Source organism: Syngnathus floridae, chromosome 10 (genome assembly GCF_059516105.1).
Source record: "Syngnathus floridae isolate MCC-2025c chromosome 10, RoL_Sflo_1.0, whole genome shotgun sequence".
NCBI lineage: Eukaryota > Metazoa > Chordata > Actinopteri > Syngnathiformes > Syngnathidae > Syngnathus > Syngnathus floridae.
This window is the reverse complement of record NC_142422.1, coordinates 8,627,226-8,644,109: the sequence shown is the minus strand read 5'-3', so window position 1 is coordinate 8,644,109 and position 16,884 is coordinate 8,627,226. Positions and strand designations below refer to the sequence as shown.

Here is a 16,884-nt window from a genome sequence, read left to right as displayed (position 1 = left end):
ATTGTCGGCCGACTTCCAAACTATCCAAACAAATGATGAGAAAAAAAATCACAGGTATAGGTTTTGAACATACCGTGTGTCAGCCACACGGCAAAAGCAACATATCACACACGAAGGATTTTTAGTCAACATTCCCACATCGAATGGGAAATCTTGAAATACCTCCCAAGAATGAACGACTTTAGAGTAAACACGGTATACAAAGAAGCGACAGTTTTTGGTTAGGTTTTAGCAGAAAAAAAGGCCTTGGTCAAAGGAGTGAAGACAGCGTGAGACTTTTGGGAGATTTTGGATTCCCCACTGCGCTTCTCCTCCACCTCATCAATTTGTCTTCTGATTGGCTGCGTGTCACTGTCAGACGGCTGCATGCTTGTTTGTCCTCGGGGGACACCGCACAGTTGAAGTCATGCCAAAAAAGTCCAACATCCCCGAGTTGAGGTCGGGCGTCCTTCTGAGTGGCCGAAATCAGCCTGAAGGCACCACACACGGCATGGTTATCTGCCAAGATTATTTATGGAGGCATTATTAGAATCTGGGCCAACGTATGATTGGAAAGGGGATACGGGGCATACATTTGAGATTAATGTTCCATTAAATTAACAACAACATAATTGTAACTCAAGAGTTAAATAAGAGACACATTCACAACACATATGAACGGTAGCTTCCATACTGCAACAAGTCTACATGTACTACATATGCTGGAGACCACAGCACAAATTGGATGCACGCCTGTCTCACAAGCAACTGATTAATGCTAGCTGGTGTAAACTAAGCTTACTACAGTTAATCTGAAAATGCACAGTCTCTTTGGGGCCTTAATGAAGTTAATATTCAAATGTAAATATGTAGCCATTGACTGTTTAATTATGAGGCTAGCAAGTACATTTCTGCTATCAATTTAAAGCAATGTGTTATTTTTGCATTTTGACTTTATGAAACTCAAAGTGAATTTGATGCAAAGAATGAAGAGCAAAGCTCACACAGCAACAGTCCAGTCAGGTTGTTCATTCTAAACAAGGGACTTTCCAACTTGGCACTCAGCTCTTTTCTAAAGTCCGGGTGCAGTCTTGGGAGAGAGGGATACGCCAAAATGAGAGGAGAGAGACAAACGGAGCACCCAGATGCAGATTAGGCTGCAGAAGATGAGGGTGTAAAAGGGATTTAATGGTAGGATGGATTAGAGAAATCCTTGTAACAATGTTAAATAATTATGGTTCCAGTCGAGATCAAAGCACCATTGATTGAACCCCTCAAGCCTTCAGCATACGGAGTCTTAGAAAGCAAAGATTGGTAAACTAGCGCACAGACCACTCTGGCTGCTCCACTTAAATTGGATTGGAAATATTAGGATACAGATGAATCCTTCAGGAGGCTTTCGCAAAGCTTTTGTCACCAGAAATGTAGCTTGGGAACTGTATGAAAGGTTTGATAGTGTACTGTCTCGACAGAATCATAAGACGAGGGTGTCACAGCTGTCTCGACTGATACCTAAGCTTTTTAAGTAGACTTATAGACACACTTGACTGTTATATCAGCAAACTGGAAACTTTCTCTGCACGATGCGCCCCCTCCCACCCCTCCCCTGAATCCCCACCCTCCTCCCTATTTGCCAGCAACACCGCCGTCTTGTAATCAAGAAATTTGGATGTGCATCACAGCATTTTTGTCTGGGAAGAGAAAGGTTTTTATCTTGTACCTGAAGGGGTTTATTCAAACATCTTCTGACAAGTCTGACAAAACTTGAATGGCGCAGATTTTTGATGCTTATTACAAAAGTCCATCATCAGCTTTTGTGAAACTTTGAACAATTTAAAACGAGTTATCAGTGAAAGAGCTTTTTGCAAATATTCTCGTGTTTTTGTTGTTGAAGGCATCACCTGTGCGAGCAGCAGCCGCACACACTTTCACAATGTGTGATTACATATAATGATGAAATATGCAAGAAGAGATTAGACAAATCACTGTACTCCTGTGCTGCATCGCCTTGATGCAAATTTAGTCACTGATCCGCAATACTAAGAGGCTTTATGGAGGAACTTCATGGTTGTTAGTTATATAATCTAAAATAGGGCAAAATGTAATCAATGTTCTTATCATCTCAGGAAGATGTCACCACATTCAGTTTTGTACAGATGTGTGGGATGTAGCCTAGTAAGAATGCCTTTAATAGGATAATTCAGTCCCAAGCATTTGTCCGCATATCATCGGAAATTATGTCCACTTAGAAGACAAAACTCACAATACTATCTTTTTACTGTGATTCCACATGAGCAAGCCTAAAGAATTCGGAGACAAAATGTGGGTTGTCACTAAATATAAAGCCGAGCTAAAACGCGGCTGGTGGTGCAGTTTCTGCCCCGCGGCCCTGTCACCAAGTGCGTCTTTCTTTAGCGCTTTGAATGTGGTTGCTCGGCAATACGTACCCTTGCAGGCACTCTGGGCTGCACACATTCGAGATGTACCATTGGCACAGGTTGAATATTTGATGTGTTTATTTAGTATTAAAATGGAGACAATGCAAGCTGAGAGCGGGTAAATGATACTTGATTGCTTCACTGGAACTTACTTGCTTGTTGAAATATTCTTTTTTTGGAGGAGGGACTTTAAAAAGAAGTCTGTGAATTTTTGTTTTTTTTATGTGACTTTTGTTCTGTTCAGATATTGACTTAATACTGTTTTGCTTGTATCTAGTCATAATTTTCTATTCAGACATTCCAATTCAGTAAAACCCCCAAACTCCATCCCCCTCGAGATCATTTTGATGGCCATGCCGATGGAATATATCAGTTGGTGCCCTTTGGTGTGAAGGCCTCTCATTAGTGATGCACAACATTACCTACTGGTCAATCCTCTTCTTTTTTCTATTCAAGAATGGAAGAGGCGGAAACATCTTGTCAAAGAGAATTAAAATACATAGTAATTGTATATGATAACAATAATCAAAACTTCATAAAAAAAAAAAGCATGTTCCTCCCTGATTGCGCCAGTGTTGCACTATTCAATTATGCAGTTTTCATTGGCATATTAATCATCTTTTCAACAAACAAGCCACTGTTAATTAAAGCAAAGCATGGATAAAGACGTGTTGCCGGATCATCACTTCGTTTATCACCACGTACAGACCCAGCAGTTAAGTAAATTCAGGCTGTGGGATGAATTTCAATCGTTCTTTCCGTGTGTGCGCGTGTGGTTAACCATTTGTTTCTTGTCACGTTAGACTGTGACGTTTCACACCGGTTGGTTGGTGTGTGAGTGAGTGTCAAAAGCATGTAAGAGTGCACACCAAGAATTCATGATGAAGTCTGTAATCTCCTTTTTTTTTTTTTCTGTATATCTCAAATGTTAATAATTTGAAAATAGCCTCATTCAGACTGTTCAGTCTGTAGTTGAATGGATTTAGATTTGAGTGGGTAAAGGAAGCTGGCAGAACCATATGACATCTCTGTACACAGAGCTCCTATCTTTCTTTTCCCCATGTCTCCTTCAGTGACTTTTTTTCCTGTTGCCTCCGTGCTCATTGATGGAAGGGGATGGAGATTATTCAGGATCTGGGCTTCTCTAATCATAACTCCCTTCCTGTACTGTCATTCAGCACAAGTGAGAAAATGTCTTGGTGACGAGAGCAGTCAGACAACCATGCAAGTATTTAAGTTTTTCGGGTAGAAGAGAAAAAAAACGGCAAGCCATCTGTAAAAGCATGTCGCTTGTCCTCGTCTTACACTGCGAACCAACATTATCAGCTCGAGCCGTTCACCCACTTGCTGAAGTAGAGGACCGGTAGCCCCTTAACTTAAACATAAGATCTTTGTGGTTTGAAGCACTTGGCCGCTCTGCATCCAGTGTGGATCTGAAAAGCAAATATCATTCGAGTGTTGCTGTTGCCCATCAGAAAAATCACAGCTTGCGGAAAAGTTACTGCTGTACTCATTTGAAATCAAATGCACTCAAACAGGCTGTTGCGCAGGATCGACCCCTGCTCCCCAGTCACCCTTTCACAGATAAAGAGGTGGCAAACTGAGAACAGAGGAGAAGAGAAAGAAAGAGAGTGAGCAAGGGAGAGATGGAGATGGAGGAATGAAAGCGAGGGACGGTGCAGAAAAGTCAAAAACCTCCACATGACAATGCCAGAGAAAAATCAGAACATTTTCCACCGAAAGATGGGCCATTTCCAAATCCTTGTGCCCTATCAGACAAATTAAAGTAAATCAAGCATGAAATGAAGCAGAAGAGCCCGGAGATAAGGCTCCTTTAAGTCGTTTACAGATTAGGACAGAGAGAGAGAGGTGCATCTGGTCTCTGGCAGTGAAGGAGGCTAGTTTCTCATTTCACAATAGCAGCCTGTGTATAGGATTACTCTCCCCTGTCACTGACATGAGGAGCAGTGAGGGGAAAGATGTCCACAAAATGTGTCTAAATATGTCCCGGTGGAAAGGTTTTGGAGCACAAACCTCTCAGTGCTGGCCTGATGTGACATCTGATAAGTAAACATGTTGGGAGTTTGACCCTGTGTAACATCATTGACTTGTTTGTTATGTTTTCCGCCACCTCACCTTTCTTTTGCTTGAGTGGCTTCATTGTCGTGTGGCTTAAAATTCAAATGAACTACACACTGCTTGAGCAGCGTCATGTGATCGTACGGCTGACAAAGATCAGGTTTTTATATATAGTAGATATACTTACATACACACACACATGGTAGATGCTGGATGGCTCAGTAAACGGCAATGCTCAATTTGTTGCTCATTTCCTATTTAATATCAACAGATTAACTGCTGCTTTATTTCAGCACTCCCAAATAATCAAAACCTAATTATGAAGCCAGTTGCTCATGAGTGAATTTTTACAGTATACAAACACACAATGGCAAACGCGCTCACCCATTGCTGCGTGCACACCAAACTGGGACAAGCAGGGACTAAAACGCTCTTTTTCTTTCTCGGGCACACATTTGCACCCACACAAGGCGAGGGTGCGCCGCTCTTTGAGCTCTAGCTGGATTTTGTTTCACTTCTTTCGTGTATCTTTTCTAGGAGTGATGAGAGGTTGGCTTGACTACGGCGCTCGGCTCGCTCCGAGAGAGAGGGGAGCTGGCCTGTCATGGGGTAACTGCTCTCTAAAGCTGCGACCTTGACCTTCCAAGCCCAAGTCTTAGGTTTAGCTCCTTTATCACACTATCTCCAGGCATTTAAAAATACTCCTGAAACTCAATGATTTAACCCGCTTTTACGCTGTTCACATCAAAACTGGATGAAAAAAAAAAAGCTTAATCCATCTTATCTGTTGGCTGTCAAACTGCTGCTGCTAAAACCTACTCACAAAAGACAACTAGGTCACCCAGGAAAAAAAAAAAAACCACTGAATTTGCCGTTACCCAGGGGAAGTTGCAGACTGGTAATTGACTTGGGAGGAGATTGAAGCCCACTTCAGAATTAACTAAACAATGTCACTGAGCAATGTTAGGTTCAATCTGAAAAAAGAAAATGATTGTATGTTTAGGTGGGTTGTCATTTGGGTCCTTGAAGACGAATGCTATGGACTCCAAATTTAGAATCTAATATCCCAGTGTAGGTACCGCATCTTAGGACCCTGAGCCGATCTGATGGTACCTACACCGGAACGCCACACTACATGGTGGAAACAGTGCTTTTAAGTTCAATCATTTGCCATGCAGTGTTTTAAATATTTTATTTCTGAAAATACTGAACAAAGTGGATGGCAACTTCTTCTTGCCCCTTAAAATTCATGCCAAGTTAGCAAGCCCATCTATTTCTCAATCATGCTGACATTCACAAGTAGAGTAATGACCTTTTGATGGGTTGGAAATTTTGAGTAGAACATTTAAAAGAATTGGATTGCAGCAGGGGCGGTGTGTGTCCTCTAGATGTTGGCGGCGATATGGGATGTATCTTTGTGTGAGGACAATCATTCTTTAAGTTTTTCTGTCTCCCTTTACATGCAATCACTCAACATTGCTGTGCTTCTCCAACGATGGACGTCTTGCAGATTGTTGTCAGCAGTCTGGCTGTTCACTTTGCCAGGTTTTGGATGGAAGCAGCTACTTGGCAGCTGGGTGTAATTCATCTGCTCAGTGACAACCAAAGTTTCAGTTCAGTGAAGATTCGCCATTTGAATATTTGAAACTCATTCTTAGCCTGTCTTTGGATTACTTAGTGTACTTAATTTGTAGTCTCAAAAGAATTGATTTGGTGTTGCATTCAGATGAATGATGCCAAGAGAAAAAGTTACTTAAAAAGCATCTTCAGTTGCCTCTCTACTTATTTCCAGTCCGCCAAGAAAATATTTATTTGTAGTAATGTGTGGTAGATTCCTGCTTGTTTTTTATTTAAATTTTGTGTCCGACCCACCCATGGTGATACCTCATCTGTCCATCAACACACAAGGTTGACCCTTGAGCAACATATCAAATAGGCCCGTGCCGAGACAAAAGAAATGTGCGAGCTGTTTGCTTAGGTTTTAATATACAATATATGCACAGTAACCATTACGGTTCAAAATCTGACATTACTGTCTGTATTCTCACACAGTTGGGTTGCTGACAACCAAACGAAACAGTTCCAGTCGATAAAAAAAAAAAAGAATCTTTGCCTTCAGCTCTTCCACCATTTCTGTTTTGATTGATGGGAATGTGACGGCACAATCAGCACAGAAAATAGTTTACTGTTTTGACAGTTCAGATGTCACAGTGTCATAAATAGGACAAATAGGTAATGTTTGATATTCTCAATTGTATGGTTATTTTATGATCAATATAAATAGTGATCCACCCCAATCTGCAAAACAATTGGAAAAAAAAAACATTTTTTTTGTTTGTTTGTCTATGCCTATTTAAGGCGTGTACGTCGCGTAAAAACAAGTCTGAGCACATCTTTACTTTTTCTTTACACACATGTTGAACAGAATCATGTTGCTGCCTGGGAACAATCGATCAGCTCCTTCTTCCTGCTGTTCAAAAGGAACGGAGACAGGAGCAGTACCCTTTAGGCTTTTTGGGGATAATAGAGGTGGGTGCCGAGAGTGAGCAGGAGGATGAGATGTGCTGTGTGCTGGATGAGAGGTGTTTTAAAGCAAGTGCCTCTCACAAGAGATAATAGTGGGAGCTGTGGGTTATAAATGTTGCATTTTGCTCAGTGAGACCTGATAATAGTAGTTTGGGTAAGGGGAAGCAGAAAGTTCATCGCTCTCTTATCAAAGCACTGTGACATTTCTCCTTCAGCTGTAAAATTTCATATCTCATAGGCCTATCTGCTATAAAGATGTGACACCTCTTGTTGAACTGATACAGTGCATTCTATTTCACCCCATATGCCTCTCCTGTGGTATATTAATTTATAGCCCATTTGCTGTCTCGACCGCGCTGCCTATCAGCGAGGATGACTGTGATTCAGTAGAAACATCGCAAATGCCCCATGCGAGTTGAACTTTGAACAGCAGCCATTTATTAGCTTTAATTCAAAGCTACGGCTTGATATCGAGTGTCTGTCTTTGATTCATGATTACATCTGCCCTTTCCCATAGGCTAACCAAAACCATCTACCATGTACTTGGAAAACCTTTTGTCATTTTCAAGTCATTTTCTCACCTTCAAGTTGGTTCTTTGAACTAGTGAGACAAATTAAAATGAATAAATTAAAGTTTATATGGAAATATTTAAAGCGCTTCCACTGCTATAAAAAAAAAAACTGTTCTGCAGGAGCAATTTGATTAAGTAATTTGTCTTCTCAAATTATTAGCTGGGCCATAGCTCAAGGTGAGAAATTACATTTCAAGAATTCATTGCTATATCTAACATGGAATAAAGGAAGCATCATACATAAATTGAATATAGCGGGCTTAATTCGATAGCTTTACTCAGTATAGTTTCATTGAAGAAAAAAGAACTTGATTACCACCAAACAAAAACAGATCTAAACTGGCAGTGCTGAATGTAGATGGTGGTTAGATGGTTTCATGGATAAATAGTCTACAAAAATTTCTTCTTTAAAACATACCAGGCTGGCACCCTGCCACCAAGAAACCTATTTGCATTCATTCATATGCTACTGAAGTGAAAGAGGAGCCATCCTATTCTTCAGCACAATCACCATAAAACAAAATGGACACCCAAAAACAAACAGATGCCAGCATGGACCATCTTGAGTGCTATCTGAGGAGGATCTCTTCACACAAAGGGACATTCATTGGTCTGCCAAGTATCTGTGGAGTGCAGGAACAGACCCTAGAGTCTAGCGACAGATGATGATCTTATCGAGGGAGGTCCAGTGGGGTGTGTATGTGGGGGACGGGTGACTGCTAGGTGCAGTTGGGAGGAGTAGAGGGTGAAGGTGGCAGGGACGTGCTGACTGCAGGGTGGAGTAAAGCCTCGTTATTGGATGTTAGTTGGTGAAATATTTGGCATTTGGAAATAGAAGAAATAGTGATCTGTCATTTTGCTTCATTTACTGTAAATTTCCGACTATAAGCCATGACTTTTTTCTCAAATTTTGAACCCTATTGACTGGAGAGTGAGTCCAGATTAATCAATCTGTTTTCTTTCAATTTTAGAAACTGAAAAAAGTGAACATGGATCATACAGATATATAGTTCATGAAGGCAACTCATTATTCACCCTTGGGTGGGTTTTTTTTGGCGGAGAGGGGAGGGGGGGGTCCATGAGTACCTGCAAACAGATGTGACCAGCCATCTGTGCACCAAGGTCCTCCGGCATTTGTTGTGAGATGCACACAACTGGAACCCAAACATGGTAAAGCACAAACCACACAAAATGCCCCTTAAACACCCGCCTCACCCTCCCCACGAGCAGAACCCCACTCAAAAAATGGACAGGAAAGACCAAAGAAAGGAAAAAGAATAACTGGCTGGAGGTTGGTTGAGCTATGTGTCAAGTAGCGCTAAACAGCAACTTGCATCCAAGCGGTTAAAGGCCGCGGGTCTTATCTGAGGACAAACAGAATGCATCAAGCGGTGGCTGTTGATCTCTGTGATGACGACCAGCTGTGCACCAGTGTTTAATTATTTCTCCATAATGAGCTTCACCACCTTCCACTGCAGCAGCAGGGACACACGAGGAGAAATGAAGAGGTAACTTAAAAATTGCGTAAAGTAGATGCATGCACACATATTTGCAGATATAAAGATGGACTGAATGCCAGACTTTAGCAAATTACCATGATGTGTGGCATTTAGGTTTTCCCTATTATACCAGTGATCACAATTGATGAATCAGCACTGTTGACGAAGAATGCGATTTGATGTTCAGATTATTCTCAAGCATGTAAGAAGCATAAAAGCTTTCAATAGCATCACACCAGGCACATACAATAGTGTGCTGTAGATACGCATCTGGTATTTAAAAAGTACTGAAGGCCTGAATAGTCCATTGTGGCTCAGGACCGTTGCAAAGTTCACACGACATCAGATCATTGACAACGCTACATTAGTGGCCATTTCCATTACATTTAATTTATAGCAGTGATTCAATTGCAGAATTAATGTGTATACGTGGTCATATCCTAGATAATCCTTCTTGTGCTGTTTTTAGACCCATTCTCCTGGTGTGTAACTTTTTGACTTCCTGTTCCTGCCGGCCGTCTGTCCAGGGGCAGGACGACAAAAGCCTTTAGTTCATCATTTAAACAGTGTAGTGAGCGTGGGTGGCATATGGCATTATTTCTTTGCTTGCCTGTGGGTCAGTTGCATTCTCGAGCTATAATTTAATTGTGAATCATTCAGGACAAACTACAATGCTCAAAATCACACATAATATTGATATTGGTTAATTCTAACAAAAGATCAGAAAGTAAAGGAGAGCACAGTTGTATCATGACTGTTACATTTTAATTGTCTAAAGTTGTGGGGATATACAAACTTAATCAAGGCTTGGGCATTTCTTGGACCTTGCCACAGTGCGTAGTTTTATGTGTGAGTCTGCCAGGAGAAGGCCACAGTTTTGAGCTGCATTCACTCTTTGTACAATATACAAACAAACGTGCCCCCGCAGAGAAACATCCGCCTCAGTACACTGTGCAGCGGCCTGACTTGGAGTTCATCATAACTATTTGATTAAACACCATTCCTAAAATGTACACTCAATCTAAGAGATAAGATAGCTGGGGGTGTCAGGGAGGTGAGCACCGGTAGTACTAACAGTGCTATCCGGTTTCACTGTTAATTAAGTGGAGCGCTGTGAAAAGCTAACGAGGGCCCTGCCTTCCTGGAATTACAAAAATAGTCTTGCCACTATCCAGCCTGCTGTCTGCAATGTCTCACAGGGATTGTCTCAACAGAAGACACCTTTCAAGTAACGTTACTGCACAATGCATCTGAGGCGCACCATCAGATGGCTGCTTGCTTGATTTGTTTATCTATTTTGAAACTGCTTAGCTTTAACCTTTAAATGTTTATACTGCAGGGCTTGGAGATAATCACATGATGGCAAATGTAGGTTTGACTGAACGTCACTGTGATTTGCCGTGCAAGTCCTGGACTAAATTGAGCTGTGTGCTTAACTGTTATGGTTGTTGTGTGTTTTCAGGGGAGCTGGACGCGTTCCTTAAAGATGGAGAGCGCCGGATCCACAGCCGTCAGCAGCTTCCTGTGGGAACAACTTGGGGACCCTTCGACGGAAAGATTGAGATGGGTACCGAGAACATCACACTGGTATGTTCCTGTTATATTTTGATTACATATCGGGAGAAACAAGGATTCGAATACGAGTGGCCCGGAATGAATTTGGGGCGCAGGGGGTGAACATAGTACATTATGCAATTACAGAGATCATTTTGAAGTCCCACCTTCACATGAAGGTTTATAATGGCAATGCAGAAAACAATATCTGGGCAAGGTGACAGTTTTATTTATTCACTTTGCAGATGAAAAAAAAGTGAATCATAAAAACTAAAAATTAATTTCGGTCCCACTGGTCATCCCTACATCTTCTTTTCTAACAATTTTTGAAGTATGTTTCAGTACTATAAAGTTCCATAATTGTGTAAAAATCTGAAAAATATAAATGGTGTTTATTATGTTAATATGACGTAAATATTAATCATTTAATGGTGTTTTTAACAACTCGACAGTTATTGGCCATGACATTAAGTGTGACTGATCAATCTTGACATAAAAAGTTATAATGGATGTAATGTAACTTAAAACTTCACTGTTCATAAAATATATTTGTAAATTTCCTTAGATTATGATAGGAATACAAACAATTTTAAATCCTCATTCCCAAACCTAGTATAAAGCACAGGCTCGCATTTACCAAAGAAGAAGCAATTCCCTCTTTTGAGAAGGCTTATGTATTGAATTGATTAAATCTGCAATTTATGTGACAACAAAATTGTGTTGTCATAGAAATTGCAGATTTTAAAAAGAAGTCAACTCAATTAAATAAAATGTATTTGACCCAGAACTGGGCGACTTTCTATCTTTGGTTTCCAAGATCCAGCCAAGCTGAGTGTTGACCTGTTGCACTGGTGGAGAGAAGAGTCCTCCATGGGTTTGATACGCTGTTCTACATTTAGAGTAATTAACAAATTCTTATTAAAACTGTAACCAGTCCCTCATTCCCCTTGCAAAGACACGTAGGGCAACCCATGAGGATTTAGGACTCAGCGTCTCACCACCTCCCATCCGCTCAATTCGCCAGATTGTTACAACACAACTTTATTAAACCATTTTCAGAGAACTTTCAAATGTTTTCTAAGCTGTCCTCGTCGTTTTGAAGTCATCAGTGGCCTTAAATAGATTGAGCCCTATTATAACCATGAAGTATGGCTGTTCCAGGCTAGTTAGTTATCCTTGAATTTGACCGAACACCTCCAGTGGACTGTCAAACAGACACAAATTCCCATATCTATAACCAAACTTTAGCAGTCCGTAACACTTATCAAAAGACAACATTTATGACTTTTATGGCTGCGAGCAAATGTGAAAAAGTATCACCACCAACCTACGGGACAAAATGCTTCAGTTAATTGTTGATTCCTGCTTCTGGCAAGAGTGATGTGTTCTTAACTAAGTGCCCTCCAAGGAATTCATCACTACCTTGCAGATCCTCATCCTATTCTATCATTTTGTGAGCAAGTTCTAGTCATATGCTTTAATTGGCTGCATGGGGTTACAGAATCTGCCAAACCTTCCTTGCAATTAAAAGCAAAGGAAGAAGCTTCGGCATCTTGCCTTTAAGGATCTCTGGTTTGGTTACTCTCACGGGACCCTTTCAGTGCTTTGCTTCTTGCCCTCCTCTTTTCCTAGGTTCCATCTCTCATAAGGATACAGGCTGTTAGCAGCTCCTCAGTATGTCTCATTAAAGGCTAGGTCAGCACTACTTGCAGAATTGTCTTAGTGAGCTTCCCATGGTTTAATGTGACTTCTTTTTGCAACGATCCATCAATTTTTGTATTTTGGGGACAAGGGACCGACTTGTTTCAACAACAACTCACCATCATATAGTTTAAAATGGTTTGTGTTTACTGAATAAGAGTTCGTCGGGGCTAAACATGGAAAGTTTTGGACTGGCCAAGTCCATCTCTAGACTGAAAAACTATAGAGTATGCATTTTTCAAAGGGAAGAAGAAACTGAAGGGAGCAACCCGTAAGGCAATAACCGAAAGAGGTTGTGATAAAAGGGTGAAGAAGCATCCCAACACAACAATGTAAAGCACGGAGATTATTTTTAACATAACATCCAAAGTAAATAAACTTAAACTTAACATAGCTTAAAACATGTTCTGCATGAAAAGGCTTTTGCACAATTAACAACTTAAGATATGAACATGCTATGGCATTTTGTCACCACTGGAAACTTGGCATGTTGACCGTATTTTGTTCATTACAGGAAACACACACATACGTATATAGGCTATGCTAGTAAATGTTCAGATACAACACTCCTTAGAAGGCTTACGGCGAGAGACTGGAATGGGAAAGAACCTGTTCTGCATTTTTCATTGTTACTCACAAATTATTCTTTGTCAACCAGCCAAAACACCACAGGATGTCTTCAACTTTTAAGACACTGTGGTCGGTGCCCAGAAATAATGTGCCCAAAAGCAGCTTTTAGCATGAGTCTTTTGTTTTTTAAAATGTTTTATTTTAGTTCAGTTTGTCTTAATTTTGGTTTTGTTTTGTTTGTTTGTTTCTTTGTTTGTTTGTTTTTAAGTAATAAAGTAAAAAAAACAAATCCCGCAAATAAAAAATAAATATATTAATGTTAAATTATAAATATATATAATAAATAATAAAAATTCCCAAATGAATATTCAAAATCCCTTCTTTTGTACAGCAGAAAAGTATTGCTGAAATAACCACATTTAAAATGAACCACAGACGCTCATATATCATATTAATAGCCGGAAATGAACATAAAGTACAGTTTCTCTATAGTTATACTTGTAGTTATATATAGTTATTCTAAAAATACTTAACAGAAATGTTTTGCCAGTCCTGTTGTTTGTTAGTTTGGAGCACTTTTTAATTTGTCACGCCATTCGTAACCCTAACCCTCCTAAACCACTGTGAAGCACAATACACAATACTCATTTACATGCACCCGTGTGTTGTAATTGAACATGATAAAATGAACATTGTGTAAAAGCAACATCGAAGGCAGCAAATGGCTGCGTGAGCTATAGCTATGCTGTCGTTTCACAAGCAATGAGTAAAGGCCTACATATTCTGGCTGAGAGGGGATGACAGATCTCAGTGGCTGACCACACCAGAGTGATGGGCAACACTGAGAAAGAACAAAGTTCATGTTGCAAGCAATGTGCAAACTAGCCTACAAAAGACACATAAGGCTTGAAAAGGTGAGAATGAAACAAGAAGGTGACCGGGAGAAAAAGAGATGATTCAGAAAAAACAAAACTGAGGGGTAAAAACCATAACAGGAAATCTGATCATCTGCAGGCCAAAGATAGAGTCATATCTCAAACGTTTATCAAAGAGGAAAAGCAGATTTCACAGCTGATGGGTTGTATGCCGCTGGTCTGCAGAGTTCAGAGACTCAGCACGGTATTGCTGTTACAGACATGTTGACTAAATCACGTTGCACTTTTTAAATGTTTGACTAGACATTTGTGTTTAGCTCATAATGGATGTATTTGAGAAATACAGTACAGTCACATTAGGTTCACATGCACAGTGAAATAATATCCAAAACAAGAGCTGTATAAGTATCTAAATAAATACAATATTTTTTATATGTGTATAATATATTTATATATATTTATACGTGTGTGTGTGTGTGTGTGTGTGTGTGTGTGTGTGTATATATGTGTGTGTGTATAAATATATATTTATATAATATGGATTGTAAAAATGCCATTTCTTTAAATCATATATATAGATAATATCATGTAACCCTAATATATTGTACATACATGTGCAACTTATTAACTACATAATGATTTACAAGTTTTTAGAAAGGATGTAAAGACAAGATTTGGCAATGCTGCTATGCCATCTCTATGGCCCCTCCTCTCCTTTTGGTCCGACTGATCGAGCTGCCAGAGCACCGTCTCATCCCTCACTTCTCTCTCTGATCAATCAGACCATTAGAGTGCAATTACAGCAGCGGTCGTGGCGCAGGTGAACGACAAGCACATTCACGCGGCTGGCTGTCCAAAACACCTTCACTCAGCTCCTCACACTCTCCAAATTAGCCCAAATTAATAGTGACACTCGGACATAAATGTCTCCAATCGGGGAGCTAAATGAACAGTCTGGGTCGAAGCTATTGAGTAGCAGGTGTCTTTAAAAGCGATAATTACCTAGACAGGCCAGAACTGGGACGAAAAGACGGCTCACAATTTGCCTGAAGTAAGAGGCCTGGCCCGCTTGAGCCCGGCTTCTGTTGTAGGTGTTAATAATTGATTTGGGGGCAAGCTATTAATGAGAGGCAGATTTCCAGCTCTGTTGTAAATGTGTTGATGAGGGTGTTGCTGTCTCTTGTAATGCCTTACCAATGCTAATTACAAGAGCTTAGTCAAGGTGCACTGTAATGAGTCTATAGAATTCCAGTCCTGATGTGTTTTGAGGGCCTTTTAGAGTAAATTACACAGCGATTAAATGCATGAGACATGCTTAATTGTCGATTAAAATCTTGATATCTCATCATCTATCTTAATATAATTGTTACACATCAGTGAAATATGCTGTGAGCATCAAATTATGATAACATTAAAGTAGAAATCAAAGCAATTTGAATTTAATATAGGCAGCGTGTGCTGGCGGTTTGTTCAAAATAGATCCTAATATTCAGAATAATGTGTCACTATATTTTGACAATACCATGGATTTTTTTCTATCTGTGCATATTATTTAAATCAGTTCATATTTGGTTATGACAATTGAATGCACATATTAGGGGAAGGTGGAACCATACAGAATGTGTGAAGGCAGACATGTTAGTGCATCAGTGTGTGTGTTTGTGTGTTGTGAACAGAGAGCTTTAGCTTGTCAACTACAAAAGAGCAAAAATGTCAAGATACTGTCCTAATTTTCTCCTGGGATAGAGAGAGACGTGGGGACTGTCAACTATTGGAGTGTGATTATTGTACAATTCACTACAAGGGTAGGAATACGGGCATGTGTAAAAAAAAAAAAAATGCTCTAGAAATTATTCAGCCCATCACTCAAGCCATTTATCTCAACCCTTTTTGCCCACCCTCTCCATCCAATATGTTTATTGTTAGCTACCCCTAAACTTTAACAAGTGGTGGCGGATTTTTCTGTTTTAGAAATTATATTTTTCTTCTTGTCATTGCTTCATTAATCAAGAGGAGGCATTCTGAAAAATGTTTTGTTTTGGTGGCTGCAATCTATTTTGTGTGCGTGTGTGTGTTGTAGTTAATCTGCGCCCGTGGCAGGTTTCCCCTCCGAAACGCAGCGCTAAGCAGCGGTATCGCAGGCCTATTGTTGTAGCCTCTGTCATAGCAAGGAGAGCCTGATGCAGGCCTGGGCTCGCCTGATAAGGAAAAGAGGATTCAACATGGCTGGAAAGGAGAATCAGTGGGACTTGAGAGTGGAGTATGGATGGGGCAGATGCACTCACTCGCTCTCACACACACACACACGCACACACGCACACACACACGTATGAACAGATGTACACAAACAAACACATTTTCTTCACACATGAGACAAGACACAAATCATTGCCATAATCACCCTGGCAAACGCTCAGCCAATTATTTACAGTAACACCCAATTACATATGCAAGAAGGCACCCCAGGATAGGACCTATGGAAGACAGTCTAAAATGATATAAATGCATATTCACGGCGACAAATATACACTCGTATTCAGAGAAACTGTTAAGCTCAAAGAAATCAAAATGTGGAAGTACAAACTGATTTGTGTTGCCGTATTTCTTTCCCATGCAACAGTCATGCACTCCTCCATCTGGTTGACAAACATCAGACGTTATCAGGACTAACAGGATTTGAATTTCTCTGGTGCACACCAACATTTTTGGCACCAACAATGTGGTTTCATCTAATGAAATAATGGGCCCATATTTTCGGCACGGAACCATTATGTGATTGCATGCATCAATTATTTCTTGGGTTTAAACCAATATCAGGGCTGAGGTCTCTTCAGATGGCTAAAATGGTAATTATTTGGCACGCTTTCTCATCCTAACTTCGCTTAAAATATGCTATATAAAAGCTATTATTTTTAGTAGTAGTAGCACTACTAGTAGTTGTAGTAGGAGTAGTATTATATCCATTGGTCAACATCCTTTGTACAGTATATGAACATGAATTCTATGGTAATAAATGGCTCTAAACAATTACTTGATTATTAAAATAGTTGTTGATTAATTTGATAATCGGTTACATATTGATTAATTTGAC

At 40.0% G+C, this 16,884-nt stretch overlaps 1 protein-coding gene across 4 annotated transcripts in view; it reads left to right on the top strand.

Annotated features, from left to right (window-relative positions):
- Positions 1–16,884, top strand: part of zfpm2a (zinc finger protein, FOG family member 2a) — a 100,184-nt gene that overhangs the window by 38,587 nt on the left and 44,713 nt on the right. For 3 of the 4 annotated variants that reach the window (XM_088388278.1, XM_088388276.1, XM_088388275.1), the window contains one exon: positions 10,556–10,680. In XM_088388278.1, the coding sequence (XP_088244404.1) occupies positions 10,556–10,680 (125 nt within the window). Of the gene's footprint in view, positions 1–8,984; positions 9,103–10,555; positions 10,681–16,884 lie in introns of those variants that run through there. The other variant, XM_088388279.1, reaches the window with a different exon arrangement.